Raw genomic sequence first — 18,288 nt, forward strand, 5'->3', positions numbered from 1 at the left:
CTGATGCAGGCTAAAATTGGAGAAACATTTCTATAGAAACATAGGTAGTTAGATTTATGTACTCTTTTCCATTTCCATTGTTAATATTTGTATATAATATTCTGTTTTTCATGCTGTCACATATAATAAAAATTATATCAACTATAATTAAATTTAATAGAACTATTTTTTTAATCACACAATAATTTTCCTTTAAAGTGCCATATACTGCTACCGGAAAATCTCTACCCCACCCATACTTTTGAGAATAAATTAATTCTGGGCAAAATAAATAACATGAGCAAATTCGTCAAGACAGCAATGAAATTGCAAGAGTGGAAATAACACTGCCTTGAGTAGATGCTGCTCATTGAACAATAATGAGAAGGATCCTCAATAAACAGGGTAGACCCAGATCATGGACGGTGAGTTTGAATGGCTTTTTCTTTTTCCTAAGTTTGAAAAAGTTACAGTTGTCTTTTATTGAATAAATTACAACTGATAAAAATATTCACCTGATTCAAAATAGCAATGTTTAAACACTGCACAACCAATTTCAAAAAGGAAGGGAAATAAACATAAATTCCACATGACAATAACCTAATTGATATGTGTTGGAGCATATTCTGTGGAATTTGTAATGAGACAAAATACAAGTGATAAGAATTTTAAAGACATGAATCTTGCCAACCAATGTTAATAATATTGTTAATCTTATTATTATAATGTATAATATTGTATACATATGTTTATAATAATGTATAATATTGTACACATATATGTAACAGTCAGTGTTATTAGCAATTTTAATAATAGTTAAGATATTATTTTTAACCACATTTTTACTGTGCCCTGGGAAGCATAAATATTATTGGATGAAACTGTCTATAATCCAGTCTGGATTATTACTGACATAGGTATTTAAACTTATAGAAAATCCTTTTGTACCTTGAATGTTACTATATTTCGTCAGCAAGAATTAGAGCAGTTAGTAATAATATTAACCTAAGTATTTTGGAGTTATGTTTTGTATCAATATTTAATAAGGAAATTTGGATTTCTACAGAAACAATATAGAGTGGAATAAAGTTGATGAAATAGTGGCTATCCTCTATAATCTCCCATTGTAAAATATTATTTATATTTTATACAGTAGTAAAAAAAAAAGTACAACTTACGTGGCAAGAAGAAATCATCATTTGAGTGAGCATAAAGTATCAGTCAAGAGAAAATAAATGGAGGAATTCTTCACTAATTACTGATTCTCTGAAACTGTCCCAGAGGTAATATAAAAATAATGTGTATTAATAACTTTTGTGAGGGTTTTAGAGAGAATATATGCAGAAATGAATAGGAGAATTGTTGTTGCAAGTTGCCAATAATTGGATTGTGAGCAATGCAAATTTTATACTTCTCTCTAGAATTATTTTTCCAATGTAAATTCAGCATAGCAGTCTGATCCTATGAATGGTGATTGCTGGACCCAATCCAACTTCTCAGTTTGCTTCTGTGGACTATCTAGATAGCAGTGAATATAATTTATACATTAATTATGTGATCATTTGATTAAATGAGCTAATATATGTGCTAAATCAGTGCTTTTCAAGCCTATCTACAAAATAGGATTCACCTGGGGTGCTTTAAAAGCTACCAGTTCTCTGCCCCAGCCCCAGACCAATTAAACCAGATTCTCCTTAGGTGATTAAACTGTGCAGCCAGAGTTGAGCACCATGATACTTATTATTTGATGATATAAGGGAAATCAACTGATACCTCAGCCCATATACAAATGGTTGTGGCTGATTTTTTTTTTAATCCAGGTCTTGTAACTACTGGCCTAGTGGGGCCCAATAAATAAATTCAGTCTATATTGGGTTCACTTAAATGTTTCTTCTCCCAGACCACCTCGTTCATGGCAATTATGACTTCCTCTCCAAGCACTCCCCAACAGAATTTCCTGTGGTAATGGAAATGTTCTATATCTGTGCCTTCCAATATGGGAGCTATGAGCCATATGCAGCTATTGAGCTCTTAAAATGTGGTTAGTATATTTTAATTAGTTTAAATCTAAATAGCAATATATGGTTTGTGGTTCCTATACCGGACAGCACAACTCAAGAATTATCAGTGATCCAGCAACCAATCAGGACCTGGGAAGGCAGTGAGCTATCCAGAAGGACATATAGGAAACCTTTTTACTGATTAATGACCAGTACAACTAAATATATCTCCCAAGAGAAGTAGGAGCAGGAGTAGTATTTCAGCAGAGCTGTTGGATAAGATGTAATGCTTCTTAGGATAGCAGGATGGCCCTTAATATTGAGCAGACGATGTCAGTTTCAGCCACGGACTCTGAATAGCTCAAATTTGGCTAGGATTAGTGGGCAAAAGTGAGTAGGCTACAGCCTTTGGAAGGCTTTGGTTGCCTTCAAAGATAAGGCAAGTCTCATCCATTCTTGAGGAGGTCAGATAATTAGTAGTCAGGGCACAGTTATAAGAATGAATATCTAATGATCACTAGAAATTCAATAATTCCTTTGGTTTTATTGTGATTCACTCAAAACCTAAAAACTTTTAGAGATCATATTAATGCTTTAAGTAAACTGAAAACGGCACAGTATTTCTCTAGACTTCTGAGTACATTTTTTACTATGGTTGTTCTAAAAATGGTACTGCTAAAGAGAGATCTGGACTACCTAATCCAAAGTTTAATGTGAGGTCTGCTTTGTTATGTAAATTAGAATATCATCTTTATAAACAAGCTCTGTCCAGAAGGTAGTAGAATAATTTTTTGTTCATAAAAATTATGTGGGGGCTTCCCTGGTGGTGTGGTGGTTGGGACGCGTGTTCGTGCCCCGGTCCGGGAGGGTCCCACGTGCCGCGGAGCGGCTGGGCCCGTGAGCTGCGGCTGCTGGGCCTGCGCCTCTGGAGCCTGTGCTCCGCGGCGGGAGAGGCCACAACGGTGGGAGGCCCGCGTATCGCAAGAAAAAAAAAAAAATTATGTGATCATTCATGCTGTTGAGGCTTATTCAGTTGGCAAGAGTACCTCTAGCATTCTGTTTTCTACTTGTCACAGTCCTTAATTGAAATCATATATTGGTATCGTAAACATTCAGTTCCAAAATGTCTCATAGAGCTGGTCCAGGAGATTAGAGAGCAACAGGAGCAGATGGTAATCTAAATGTAACCACTTGATATTTTAGTATTTGATGAGAGGTAAAAATCCTTATTTTTCTTTTCAAGAACGTGAGATTACTTGGGGGGAGGGGCGTGGTTCAAGGAACATATTTTCCCCCTCTGTATATTGGTGGCTAACTTCTTGCACAGGGCCATGATTTCAGGTGCGGAGAGAGAGTAGAGTTTCCTAGATACCAGATTACACAGTTAGGTTCCTGAGGCAGGGGCATCATGCAATTGTTTTCTGATTTAGAAAACAATTCTCAGTTTGTTATGCTCCTCTCTAGGTCAGTGAGCACTGCAGTGGCAACTAAAATGGAATTTTTAAACAAGGTGTAGGCAGTAACTGTAACTTATAGGATATGAATTTTCAACAGAAATGGCTGAATCACTGGGCCAGGGAATAGGGGTATTGGTCATTAGAATCCAGGGTATTGATAGCTTCTTATTGAATGAAATCCTGGTCCATGCAGCTGCTTGACATTTTGAAGTCTATCATTGCTTTAATCGAATGGCAGGAACCCACAATTCAAGAGTTTCACAGAGACATAGACTGCTATCTCTGAACATACAGACTGGGAAGAGAAAAAGCATTGTGATTGTTCTCTCTCCCATACCTTTTCTACCTTCCTTTCACCTTCCAGACAGCCAGTGTGGTGCCTGAGTTGCAGATGGCAAGCTACAGGCTGGGTGCCCATGGTCAACTTTCTCAGTTCCCCAAAATACAAGCATAATTTCTATCTTAGAATTCCCAAGCCTTTCAGTTTGGGCATGGGTCAGAGTGGTAGAAACTATGTGTGGACAGGCTCTCATGTGTACATATAGTCTCATGGTTAAGTCTGTCTGTTCAGAGCATGTGTTCATCATCTGAGAGTCAAGGACACAAGTTCATTTAAATTGCTCAAGGTCGTAGAGCACATTAGCAGCAGATAAAGGATGGGAACCCATAAAATTGGACTCTATAAAGTCCAGGATTTTAATCTCTAGTATATATCCCACCAAAAGGCCATAGTCCATAATAGCCAGCTTTACAATGTTATTTTAAAAAAAATATTCTGATATTTGTTTAAAATGGTAATTAAGACTTTATTTGACACTATTGCAGTAGGGGACAAAGACTGAATTCAACTCTAAACATAGCAAAAACAGCTGGGGATTTATAGCCAATGAGCAGAGTAAGTGAGTGGATCAGTGGAAGTAACATTACTAAGAGGAGGCATCAGGGGTGGGGGATTCCTACTAAATTACCCTAACAGCCTTCTTGATGAGGGCAGGCCAAGGACAGGGCCAAGTATGAGGCCTACTTGAAAAGAGGTCTTAGAGGAACCCAACCAAAGTTTACTAAAGGAGGGATTTTTTTGTCAAGGTTCAGCTAAAATGAATTTTTTAAGCATTCAGAGAAAGATCATTGATTGTGAAAACCTAACTCGCTAGATAATATTTTGAAAAATGCCATGCAATTAGTGTAGAATTTAATGATGAGAGATGCACAAAGCTGAAAGTTTTAGAAATGCTTGTGTGTATATTAGAAGTTCAATTAAATGAAAAATATAACAACTTGGTTTATTTTCAGAACGCTTCTTTACCATGTGGAACAAATTTGAAGCTAAGATAAAAGCCTTTGTTGCTGATGTTAAGAAAGCAGCTCTCTGTTGAAGTTCCAACTTGCTTCTATTCACTCATGTCCCTGTAATGCCTTCTGGTGTGGTGTAAAAGCAATTAAATGAAATTTGTGCTCTGCATGTCTCTAAAATGTCATAATTATTTGTGTCAATTTGCAAATCTATTCTTTATGATACTATATAGAGAAAAGTCACTGCCATACATATCTTACACTTCCAGATAGAGGAACTGAATTTAGAAAAGATTTTGCTTTACTTTTTTTCATATTAAAACTGTAAATTCATTGAAGAGATAAGAATAAAGTTATTATTTATGTAATATTTATTAAACGTAGTGAGACTGCAAATCATACTACTAGCTCGAGCTGAACTATAAAAGACATTATAAATTCGAAGAACTTATTCTGTGTGGGAATGTTATTAATGAATATCAAGTATAACTGGTATTAGTGTTAAAGGAACATTGAAAAGAATAAGAGGAAAAAACTTGTAAATATTAAGTTAGTAGTCTAGTATCTTTATTGTTGCCTTGTTTTCTCTTTTGGTCTTGAGACAGATAGATTTTCATGACTGGTTATTATCTAATCATGTGCCTCTTTTGATGTGAAAATGTCTTTATTTTTAGAATATTTTTATCAGCTTCTAACAGTTCTAAATATTATTAATAAATATTTTGGTTCTTTATCTGTTTGAAAACTGAAATGAAGTAAAACTAAATAATACTCTTATGTATTTAATTAGATTTTTTTCAGAATCTAGAATTATTGCACCATTTCAAAACGTGCTTATGTTGATAGGCTACTGATTTAGTAAGAAAAATATCAATAGGTATTTAAATTTCTACATTTAAGGATCTTTTGACAGTAACACAATAATAGGAGGGGACTTTAACACCCCACTTTCACCCATGGACAGCTCAACCAAAATGAAAATAAATAAGGAAACACAAGCTTTAAATGATACATTAAACAAGATAGACTTAATTGGTATTTATAGGACATCCCATCCCAAAACAACAGAATACACTTTCTTCTCAAGTGCTCATGGAACATTCTCCAGGATCATATCTTGGGTCACAAATCAAGCCCTGGTAAATTTAAGAAAATTAAAATCGTATCAAGTATCTTTTCCGACCACAATGCTATGAGACTAGATATCAATTACAGGAAAAAAAACCTGTAAAAAATATAAACACATGGAGGCTAAACAATATGCTACTAAATTACCAAGAGATCACTGAAGAAATCAGAGAGGAAGTCAAAAAATACCTAGAAAAAAATGACAATGGCCCAAAACCTGTGGGATGCAGCAAAAGCAATTCTACGAGGGAAGTTTATAGCAATACAATCCTACCTCAAGAAACAAGAAAAATCTCAAATAAACAACTTAAACTTACACCTAAAGCAATTAGAGAAAGAACAAAAAAAAAAAAACGCAAAGTTAGCAGAAGGAAAGAAACATCAGATCAGAAATAAATGAAAAAGAAATGAAGAAAACGATAGCAAAAATCAATAAAACTAAAACCTGGTTCTTTGAGAAGATAAACAAAATTGATAAACCATTAGCCAGACTCATCAAGAAAAAAAGGAAGAAGACTCAACAGAATTAGAAATGAAAAAGGAGAAGTAACAACTGACACTGCAGAAATACAAAGGATCATGAGAGATTACTACAAGCATCTATATGCCAATAAAATGGACAACATGGAAGAAATGGACAAATTCTTAGAAAAGCACAACCTTCCAAGACTGAACCAGGAAGAAACAGAAAATATAAACAGACCAATCACAAGCACTGAAATTGAAACTGTGATTAAAACTCTTCCAACAAACAAAAGCCCAGGACCGATGGATTCACAGGCAAATTCTATCAAACATTTAGAGAAGAGCTAACACCTGTCCTTCTCAAACTCTTCCAAAATATAGCAGAGGGAGGAACACACCCAAACTCATTCTACAGGGCCACCAGCACCCTGATACCAAAACGAAAGATGTTACAAAAAAACCCTGCAGGCCAATATCACTGATGAACATACATGCAAAAGTCCTCAACAAAATACTAGCAAACAGAATCCAGCAGCACATTAAAAGGATCATACACCATGATCAAGTGGGGTTTATCCCAGGAATGCAAGGATTCTTCGACATATGCAAATCAATCAATGTGATACACCACATTAACAAATTGAAGGATAAAAACCATATGATAATCTCAATAGATGCAGAGACAGCTTTCAACAAAATTCAACACCCATTTATGATAAAAACTCTCCAGAAAGTAGGAAGAGAGGGATCTTACCTCAACATAATATAGGCCATATATGACAAACCCCTAGCCAACATCGTTCTCAGTGGTGAAAAACTGAAACCATTTCCACTAAGATCAGGAATAAGACAAGGTTGTCCATTCTCACCACTGTTACTCAACATAGTTTTGGAAGTTTTAGCCACAGCAATCAGAGACGGAAAGGAAATAAAAGGAATCCAAATCGGAAAAGAAGAATTAAAACCGTGACTGTTTGCAGATGACACGATACTGTACACAGAGAATCCTAAAGATGCTACCAGAAAACTACTAGAGCTAATCAATGAATTTGGTAAAGTAGGAGGATACAAAATTAATGCAGAGATCTCTTGCATTCCTATACACTAATGATGAAAAACCTGAAGGAGAAATTAAGGAAACACTCCATTTACCATTGCAACAAAGAATAAAATACCTAGGAATAAACCTACCTAAGGAGACAAAGACCTGTATGCAGAAAACTAGTAAGGCACTGATGAAAGAAATTAATGATACAAACAGATGGAGAGATACACCATGTTCTTGGATTGGAAGAATCAACATTGTGAAAATGACTCTACTACCCAAAGCAATCTACAGATTCAATGCAATCCCTATCAAACTACAATGGCATTTTTTCACAGAACTAGAACAAAAAATTTCACAATTTGTATGGAAACACAGCAGACCCTGAATAGCCAAAGCAAACTGAGAAAGAGAAAACGGAGCTGGAGGAATCAGGCTCCCTGTCTTCAGACTATACTACAAAGCTACAGTAATCAAGACAGTATGGTACTGGCACAAAAACAGAAAGATAGATCAATAGAACAGGATAGAAAGCCCAGAGATAAACCCATGCACATATGGTCACCTTATCTTTGATAAAGGAGGCAAGAGTATACAATGGAGAAAAGACAGCCTCTTCAGTAAGTGGTGTTGCAAAAACTGGACAGCTACATGTAAAAGAATGAAATTAGAACACTCCCTAACACCATACACAAAAATAAACTCAAAATGGATTAAAGATCTAAATGTAAAGCCAGACACTATAAAACTCTTAGAGGAAAACATAGGCAGAACACTCTGTGACATACATCACAGTAAGATGACCCACCTCCTAGAGAAATGGAAATAAAAACAAATGAGGCCTAATGAAACTTAAAAGCTTTTGCACAGCAAAGGAAACCATAAACAAGACGAAAAGACAACCCTCAGAATGGAAGAAAATATTTGCAAACAGAGCAACTGACAAAGGATTCATCTCCAAAATATACAAGCAGCTCATGCAGCTCAATATCAAAAAAACAAACAACCCAATCCAAAAATGGGCAGAATACCTATATAGACATTTCTCCAAAGAAGATATACAGATTGCTAACAAACACATGAAAAGATGCTCAACATCTCTAATTATTAGAGAAATGCAAATCAAAACTACAATGAGGTATCACCTCACACCAGTCAGAATGGCCATCAGCAAAAAATCTACAAACAATAAATGCTGGAGAGGGTGTGGAGAAAAGGGTGCCCTCCTGCACTGTTGATGGGAATGTAAAATTGATACAGCCACTATGGAGAACAGTATGGAGGTTCCTTAAAAAACTAAAACTAGAACTACCATATGAACCAGCAATCCCTCTATTAGGCATATACCCTGAGAAAACCATAATTCAAAAAGGGTCATGTACCACAATGTTCATTGCAGCACTATTTACAATAGCCAGGACATGGAAGCAACCTAAGTGTCCATCGACAGATGAATGCATAAAGAAGATGTGGCACATATATATGATGGAATATTAGCCATAAAAAGAAACAAGGACCTAGAGTCCGTTATACAGAGTGAAGAAAGTCAGAAAGTGAAAAACAAATACCATATGCTAACACATATATATGGAATCTAAAAAAAAAAAAAAAGGTTCTGATGAACTTAGGGGCAGGACAGGAATAAAGATGCAGACGTAGAGAATGGACTTGACACGGGGAGGGGGAAGGGTAAACTGGGCCAAAGTGAGAGAGTAGCACTGACATACATAGACTACCAAATGTAAAATAGATAGCTAGTGGGAAGCAGCTGCATCGCACAGGGAGATCAGTTTGGTGCTTTGTGACCACCTAGAGGGGTGGGATAGGGAGGGTGGTAGGGAGACACAAGAGGGAGGGGATATGGGGATATATGTATACGTATAACTGATTCACTTTGTTATACAGCAGCAACTACACAACCATGTAAAGCAATTATACTCCAATAATGATGTTAAAAAAAAACCAGAATCTTTCCACCTATAGGAACTCAGTATGTAATATATAGTCATTATAGATCCCAGAGACAGACTGAAAGTGGTTTCTTTGTCACCTCAGTGATATATAGATTGACAAATTTTATATACAGATACACAAATTTTAAGACTATATATATATATATATATATATATATATATATATATATATATATTTCATCAGCACACTAATTTATTTTGATAAATGTGAGACCTGAATGTGAGATGTAGGGGAAGGATAATATTTTATCCTATTTTCTCTACCTTCATTTTGTAGAATATATTTCTTTAAACACCCTCGATTTTAGACCACAACTTGTAACAAATCATATACAACGTAGAATTCTTCTCCATGTAGAATTACTTTTACAATTTGATATTTGAAAGATGGTTTTTTGGCCTCTACTATCTAGCTAGAATAGTCTCGCTTTCTTGTTTGTAGGAAGTCTCTCAGTGTCAGAAATGGTTCTTAACATCGAGTCAAATTCTACCTTCATAATAAGTTATTCCTGTTGGTGGAGCTTGAGTAAAACTGAAAAATATTTTAAAGGCAGTTAAATGAGACAATATTAAAAATAGAGTCCTGGGTCAGTGCCTGGCACCAAAGATGACCTAATTATTATCATCAGAACCACTGAAAATGCTTTATAAGCTTTTCTTAATTAAGAATAATCCTTTAAGTACAATATTGATTGAAGAAAATCAAATTATACTGGTAACTGAAATTCAAGACAAAAATAATGTATGTAAACACTAAACTCTAGTCAATAAATTTGTTTCTTGCAGGAGTACAGGCTACCAATTCTGAATATACATGTATACTGGGGTTGAACAAATAAATACAGGAATGATGGAATGTAAGAGCCAGGTTTCTCAGTGCTGGAGAGAGAAATTATAGGTAAGTAAATTGGAAAGCCTAGAATAAACCCCATGGTAATGGGTATGTTGGAAAGTCTTCATACTATTTTTGCAACTTGTATGTAAGTCTAGAATTATTTTTTAAACATTTTTCAGTAATCACCCAGAGAGTATTTGTATAATGAAATGAGAATATGAACAGGAAACCCTAAATTTAAGATTTGGACAGAAGAACAGGTTATATTTGTTTTTTTCCATTCATTTATTAATTCAGTTAAAATTCAATGTTTATTATATCCAGGCACAGTGTTAATTGTTAGGTTTACAAGGGTAAACCAATCAAGCATCATTTCATCAACTCAGAATCTAATGAGGGAAACAAATGTTAAATGAATATGTATATAGTAAGGTGAATTATATACAGAATTTGTGAATACATAAGTATGTATAATACACATATCTATGTATAACACTTTTTTAAGTTGAAATATTGTTAATTTATAATGTTTTGTTAGTTTCTGGTGTACAGCAAAGTGATTCAGTTATATGTATGTATAGACTTTTATATATATGTAAATTATATATACTTTTATATTTTCATATTCTTTTCCATTATAGTTTATTACAAAATATTGAATATAGTTCCCTGTGCTATACAGTAGGACCTTGTTGTTTATATATAGTAGTTTGTATCTGTTAATCCCAAACTCCTAATTTATGCCCCCCTCCCCACCCTGAACTTTCCCCTTTGGTAACCAAGTTTGTTTTCTATGTCTGTGAGTCTGTTTTTGTTTTGCAAATAAGTTCATTTGTATCATTTTTTAAGATTGCACATATAAGTGATACCATGTATCTGTCTTTCTCTGTCTTACTTCACTTAGTATGATAATCTCTCTCTTTAGAGAAATCAGCTGATAACCTTTTGGGGGTCCCTTGTAACTAACTCTTTGTTTTTCTCATGCTGCCTTTAGAATCCTCTCTTTAACTTTTGTCATTTTAATTATAATATGTCTTGGTGTAGGTCTGTTTGGGTTTATCTTGTGCTTCCTGTACCTGTATATGTTTCCTTCTTTAGGTTTCAGAAATTTTCAGCCATAGTTTCTTCAAATACATTTTCGATCCCCTTTTCTCTTTCTTCTCTTTCTAGGATCCCTATTATGTATGGACTGTCTTGCTCTATATTATCCCATAGGTCTCATATGTTGCTTTCATTTTTTTTCATTTGTCTTTCTGTCTGCTTTCTGATTGGGTGATTTCCATTATCCTCTCTGCCAGATCACTTATTCATTCTTCTGCATTATCTAGTTTGCTATTTATTGCCATTTGCTCAGCTTTCATCTCAGCAAGTGAGTTTTCTAATTTTCATTGGCTCATCTTTATAGTTTCTAGTTCCTTGTTACAATGATCTGCATTTCTATTGATAGCCTTTCTTAACTCCTTCAGTATTTTTATTACCTCCTTTTTGAACTTGGGATCTGGTAGACTGGAGAGGTCTGTTTCATTGTTTTTTCTTTCAGGGGATTTCTCTTGTCTTTTAAGGGTTCTGTTTTGATAATATATGTTCGCTTTCATAATTTAACCATAATACTGCAAGATTATGTTTCCTTTTTCCAAAGTGTGTGGAACACATCATATATGCCTCAGAGGTAAGGATAAAGTGATTGACGTTAAAGGCCTTGGATAAAGCTTAATGACCAACGACTGTAAGAATCAAATAGGATAGTAGCAATGAAAGTGTGATGAAGATATGAGGTATGTACGAAACAAAATAAACTAGGCTGTTCAAATAGAAGTCTGAAAACAAAATTGGATTTAATGGCTGAGTGGCAAATGAAGGATTGCACCACACAGGTCTGACTTAAGAGAGTTGTCCAAAATGAAAATTGAAGAGCTTAGATATAGGGCAAAAAGGGAATAATAAGACTGAATTGGGTAAGATGAAAATTTCAAGTCATGAGTTGGCTGAAGAGGTAGATTATAAACTCATGTTCACAATTACTTACCTTTAGAGATTGCATCACCAATATGGAGAAACGTGGTTTCAAGTAGGTCTGGGATGGAGAAAGAAAAATTTCAAAGGGCCTAAGGTTATGCTTATTTGATTGGCAAGATTTTTTTTTTTAACCTATTTCATTACAGTCTTACTTAGAAATAAGAAATGAAGTTGGGAATTCCCAGAGGTACCTTCCATTGCTAAGGTGATTGAAGGGGAAAATGGTACTAATTGATAATTAACACTTGTTAAAAATTTACAAGATTTACATTGTCTTTGAGGAGTGACATCAGCAAGATGGTGGACTAGGAAGCTTGGAAAAACCTAAAGGCTGACTAAAATAACATTTTAGGAGCTCTGGAAACTAGTCAGATCACAAAAGAAGAGAGCAAAAGAAGAAGAAAGGAACAAAAATGAACTACAAAAACAACCAGAAAACAATAAGTACATTTGCATCAATAATTACTTTAAGTATAAATGGACTAAATACTTCAATGAAAAGGCACAGAGTAGGGACTTCCCTGGTGGTGCAGTGGTTAACAATCTGCCTGCCAATGCAGGGGACATGGGTTTGATCCCTGGTCTGGGAAGATCCCACATGCTGGGGAGCAACTAAGCCCATGTGCCACAACCACTGAGCCTGAGCTCTAGAGCCCGCGAGCCACAACTACTGAGCCCGCATGCCACAACTACTGAAGCCCATGCTCCTAGAGCCCATGCTTCACAACAAGAGAAGCCACCACAATGAGAAGCCCACACACGACAATGAAGACCCAACGCAGCTAAAAATTTTAAAAAACACCACAGGGCTTCCCTTGTGGCGCAGTGGTTGAGAATCTGCCTGCTAATGCAGGGGACACGGTTTTGAGCCCTGGTCTGGGACGATCCCACATGCCGCGGAGCAACTAGGCCCGTGAGCCACAACTACTGAGCCTGTGCGTCTGGAGCCTGTGCTCCGCAACAAGAGAGGCCGCGATAGTGAGAGGCCCATGCACCGTGATGAAGAGTGGTCCCCGCTTGCCACAACTAGAGAAAGCCCTCACACAGAAATGAAGTCCCAACACAGCAAAAAAAAAAAAAAAAAAAGACAGAGGGGCTGAATGGATAAAATACAAAATGCATATATATGCTGCCTACAAGAGTCTCACTTGTGAATGGATAAAGATGTGTATGTGTGTGTGTATGCACACACATAACAGAATATTACTCAGCCATAAAACCAAAAGCCATTTGCAACAACAGGGATGGACCTAGAGGGTATTATGCTAAGTGAAATGTCAGAAAGAGAAATACAAATACTATACACCATTTCATTTATATGTGAAATCTAAGAAACAAAATAAATGAACAAACATAACAAAACAGAACCAGACTCATAGATACAGAGAAAAACTGGTGGTTGACATAGGGGAGGGGGGTAGGGGGTTGAGTTAAATAGGTGAGAGAGATTAAGACATACATACAAACTTCCAGTTGTAAATAAGTCACAGGGATGTAATGTATCACATAGGCAATATAGCCAATAATATAATAATTTTATATGGTGACAGATGGTAACTAGATTATTGTGGTGATCATTTGTAGTGTATAAAAACATCAAATAACTATGTTGAAATCTGAAACTAATACAATATTGTAAGTCAATTGTACTTCAATTTAAAAAAACAGAAAAAAATTTAAAAAAGAAAAAGCCTAGTAACAGTGATCATACATAAATAGGCAATCGTGAACATAGTTATAATACCAAGGAAACTGAAGCAGTAATCAAAAACCTCCCGACAAAGAAAAGTCCCAGAACAGGTGGCATCATGGGTGAGTTGTACCAAATATTTAAAGAAACATTAACATCAATCTTAATTCAAACTCTTAAAAAATTGAAAGAGTGAACAGTTCCTCATTCATTCTAATAGTCTGCATTACCCTGATTCCAAAGACAAAGACATCACAAGGGAAGAAAAATATAGACCAGTATCACTTGTATATATTAATGTAAAAATAAAAAAATGCTAGAAAACTGAATTCAACAGTTAAAGGTTTACAAACCATGACCAAGTGGTATGTATTAATGGAATGCAAGTGTGGTTCAACATATTAAAATTATTGAATGAAGTGTACCACATTAACAGAATGAAAGAAAGAAAACACATGATCATCTCAATTGATGCAGAAAAAGCATTTGACATAATTCAATACCTTTTCATGATTAAAAACACCCAAAAAACTAGGAATAGAAGGAAACTAACTCAACATGATAAAGCCATATATGAAAAGTCCACAGTTAACATACTCAATTATGAAAGACTGAAAACTTTTCCTCTAAGATCAGGAACAAGATAATATTCTGACTCTTGCCATTTCTATTTAATATAGTACTGGAAGTCCTGGCCAGAGTAATTAGGAAAGAAAAATTAATAAAAGGAATCCAAACTGGAAAGGAAAAAGTCAAAATTATATTTTTAGACAACATGATCACCTTATGTGTAGAAAACCCTAAAGATTCCACATGCAGAAAAACTGTTAAAACTAATAAATTTAGCAGAGTTGAAGGATGCAAAATCAACACACAAAAATCAGTTGTGTTTCTACACTAACAATGGCCAATCTGAAAAGGAAGAAAATAATTTTGTTAATGATAATATCAAAAAGAATAAAATACTTAGCAATAAACTTAGCCAAGAAGGCAAAAGATTTGTACACTGAAACTACAAAACATTGCAGAAAGAAATTAAAGACACAAATAAATGAGAAGACTTCCCATGTTCATGGACTGGAAGATAATACTGTTAGGATGTCAGTATTATCCCAAATGGTCTACAGATTCAATGCAATCCTTATCAAAATTTGAGTTAAATTTTTGCAGAAATAGAAAAATCCATACTAAAATTTATACGAACCCACAAGGGAACCCAAATAGCCAAGACAATCTTGAAAAAGGAGAGAAAATTTGGAGGTTTTACAGTTTCTGATATCAAAAATTTCCACAAAACTACATAAACAAAACAGTGTGGTACTGGCATGCAGACAGGCATATAGACTAATCAAATACAATAGAGAGCCCATAGATAAACCCTTGCATATATGGTCGAATGAATTTTGACAGGGGTGTGAGGACCATTCAGTGGGGAAAACAGTCTCTTCAACAAGTGGTGCTGGGAAAACTGGATATCCACATGCAAAGAAAAAGTTGGATCCTTACCTTACCCATATTTAAAAATTCTAAGTAGATCAAAGATGTAAACATGAGTGCTAAAACTACAAAACTTAAAATGGGGAAAGCTTCATGACATTAGATTTGACAATTTCTTGAATCTGATGCGAAAAGCACAGACAACAAAGGAAAAAATAGATAAACTGGACTTCAACAAAATTTAAACCTTTTCTACATCAAAGGATACTATCAACAGAGTGAAAAGGCAATCCACAGGATGGGAGAAAATATTTGCAAATCATATATCTGATATGGCATTAAGATCCAGAATATATAAATATCTCCTACAACTCAATAACAAAAACAAAAACCTGATTTATAAATGGGCAAATGGGGACTTTCCTGGTGGCACAGTGGTTAAGAATCTGCCTGCCAGTGCAGGGGACACAGGTTCGATCCCTGGTCCGGGAAGATCCCACATGCCACGGAGCAACTGAGCCCGTGTGCTACAACTACTGAAGCCCATGTGCCCTGGAGCCCGTGTGCCCTAGAGCCTGTGAGCCACAACTACTGAGCCCATGCACTACAACTACTGAAGCCCATATACCCTAGAGCCCGTGAGCCACAACTACTGAGCCCACGTGCTGCAACTACTGAAAGCCCATGCACCTAGAGCCCATGCTCTGCAACAAGAGAAGCCACCACAATGAGAAGCCCGTGCACTGCAACAAAGAGAAGGCCCCACTCACCACAACTAGAGAAAACCCGCGTGCAGCAACAAAGACCCAATGCAGCCAAAAATAAATAAAAAATAAATTTATAAAAAAAAAATGGGCAAATGACTTGAATAGACATTTCTCTAAAGGAAATAAACAAATGGCCAACAAGTATGTGAAAAGATGTTCAACATCACTAATTATTAAGAAAATGCAAAACAAAACCACAATGAGATATCACCTCACATTCATTAGAATGGCTAATTTTTTTTAATCACAGAAAATAGCAAGTAGGTAAAACGGTACGTTTACGGTAGAAAATGTATGGCAGTTCCTGAAAATAATGAAACATATACCCAAAAGAATTGAAGGCAGAGACTGAAACAGATATTTGTATACTCCTGTTTATAGCAGCATTATTCCACAATAGCCGAAAGATAGAAGCAGTCCAAGTCTCCAACAATGGATGAATGCATAAAGAAAATGATACATGTACATACAATGTCATATTATTCAGCGTGAAAAAAGAGGGAAATTCTGACACATGATGCAACATGGATGAACCTTGAAGACTTATGTAAGTGAAATAAGCCAGTCTCAGATGGGCAAATACTGCATGATTCCACATACATGAGATAGAGTACTCAAATTCATAGAGACAAAAGTTAGAATGGTTGCCAGGGGCTAGGGAAAAGGTGAATGAGGAGTTATTATTTAATGGACAAAGTTTCTGATTGGAAAGATTAAAAAAAAGTTCTGGAGATGAATGATAGTGATGGTTGCACATCATTGTGAATGTACTCAATGCCACTGAACTGTACACTTAAAAATAGGTAAAATGACAGATTTTATGTTATGAATATTTTACCCAATAAAAAAGGTTTACATTGTTTTCTAATTATAATTTTTCAAGGTAATTTGCTATTTAATTTATTTAGAGAAAAATGAAGAAAATCTAACAAGAATAAGCTTTGAAAATATTCTAGAGGAGCAAAGACTTTAAAGCTTTTAGAAGAGTTTATAAATTTGTTTTCCAGAGGATACAGAGAGCAAAGTCACATAAAGGTAAGAGTATAACAAAATTTCATATCTGGGTCACTTAACTTTAGCAATTATTTTCTTGAAAATTATATTTAAAAATTTTTAAATAATAGCATTAATAAACTCATGTAAACTCTGAGATATCACTGAATTTTCTACCTACATTTTGTTGATTTTAATATTAAAATTTTATATAAAACAGTAAGCTTGAATGGTAATTATTTTTCTGTATTCAAATAGATACAATTCAATACTGAGTGACTTTTCCTTAAATGGATTGTGAATGTGTAACACTTCTAACTTTGCTTTTTTTTTTTTTTAAACTGAAGGGAGATAGAGTTGAGTTAGTCATACTACTAATACTGTGGCATATTATCATCACTAGTTTATTCAAGGTCCCTCTCTTATTTTTACATTATCACATTCATCCCTATCCTTTTCCCACTCTACTACTCAGCTACAGGCATTTGCTCTAATGTATTTAATGTGTCCTTAGATAAATTTGATGTTTGAAAAATGTTTTATGCAAGTATTTTAAATTTGCATAGTGTGCTACTGTAGATCTCTTAACTTTTTTCTTTTCAACAGCCATACGTTTTAAGCACTATTCTGTAGCTGCAAGTATATCTGAGCCACTGCTTCTCACTGATGCATCACACTCTAATGCTCTAGTCATCCAGTTCCCTGGTGATGGGATCCAGTTTGTAACCACATGCCTTTTTCATGTTTGCAGGGTGAACACCCGCAAGAGTGAGATTGCAGGGGCCAGGGTATAATTTGTTTTCCTGAAGTTCTACTCAGCTGTTCCAAAGCAGCAGTACTAGTTTGCACTTTCAGTGGCAGTGCCTGAAGGTTCCTGTCAGTCAACCACTCACTAACACTTGATGTTACCAGGCTTTCTAATTTGTCCTAATCAGGTGAGCATAAAGTGGTATTTCATTATTCCAAATTGTATTTCTCTAATCGTGATGATCATCTTTAAGCAACCGTTTCCTTTTGTATATATTTTTATCCATATACATTTTTAGCAATTTAGGTATTCTGTTCTAAGGAAGGGTTTGATTTATTATCTATTTGCGTTGATGTGCAGGGGTTCCTTACATAGTCTAGATATTTATTGCTTATTGGTTTTAAATGTTGCCAATATTTTCTGCCACCTATGCCATTAACTATGTCTCTATTGTCTAGTTAA

At 35.2% G+C, this 18,288-nt stretch overlaps 1 protein-coding gene across 6 annotated transcripts in view; it reads left to right on the forward strand.

Annotated features, from left to right (window-relative positions):
- CCDC7 (coiled-coil domain containing 7) overlaps positions 1–18,288 on the forward strand; it is a 295,714-nt gene that overhangs the window by 267,812 nt on the left and 9,614 nt on the right. For 5 of the 6 annotated variants that reach the window (XM_032621412.1, XM_032621420.1, XM_032621425.1 and 2 more), the window contains 3 exons: positions 199–404; positions 1,133–1,262; positions 4,730–4,896. In XM_032621412.1, coding sequence (XP_032477303.1) covers positions 199–245 — 47 coding nt within the window. In that variant the 3' untranslated portion in view covers positions 246–404; positions 1,133–1,262; positions 4,730–4,896. Of the gene's footprint in view, positions 1–198; positions 405–1,132; positions 1,263–4,729; positions 4,897–10,126; positions 10,239–11,814; positions 11,951–16,993; positions 17,121–17,829; positions 18,014–18,288 lie in introns of those variants that run through there. The other variant, XM_032621413.1, reaches the window with a different exon arrangement.

This window comes from Phocoena sinus, chromosome 2 (genome assembly GCF_008692025.1).
Source record: "Phocoena sinus isolate mPhoSin1 chromosome 2, mPhoSin1.pri, whole genome shotgun sequence".
NCBI classification, from domain to species: Eukaryota; Metazoa; Chordata; class Mammalia; order Artiodactyla; family Phocoenidae; genus Phocoena; species Phocoena sinus.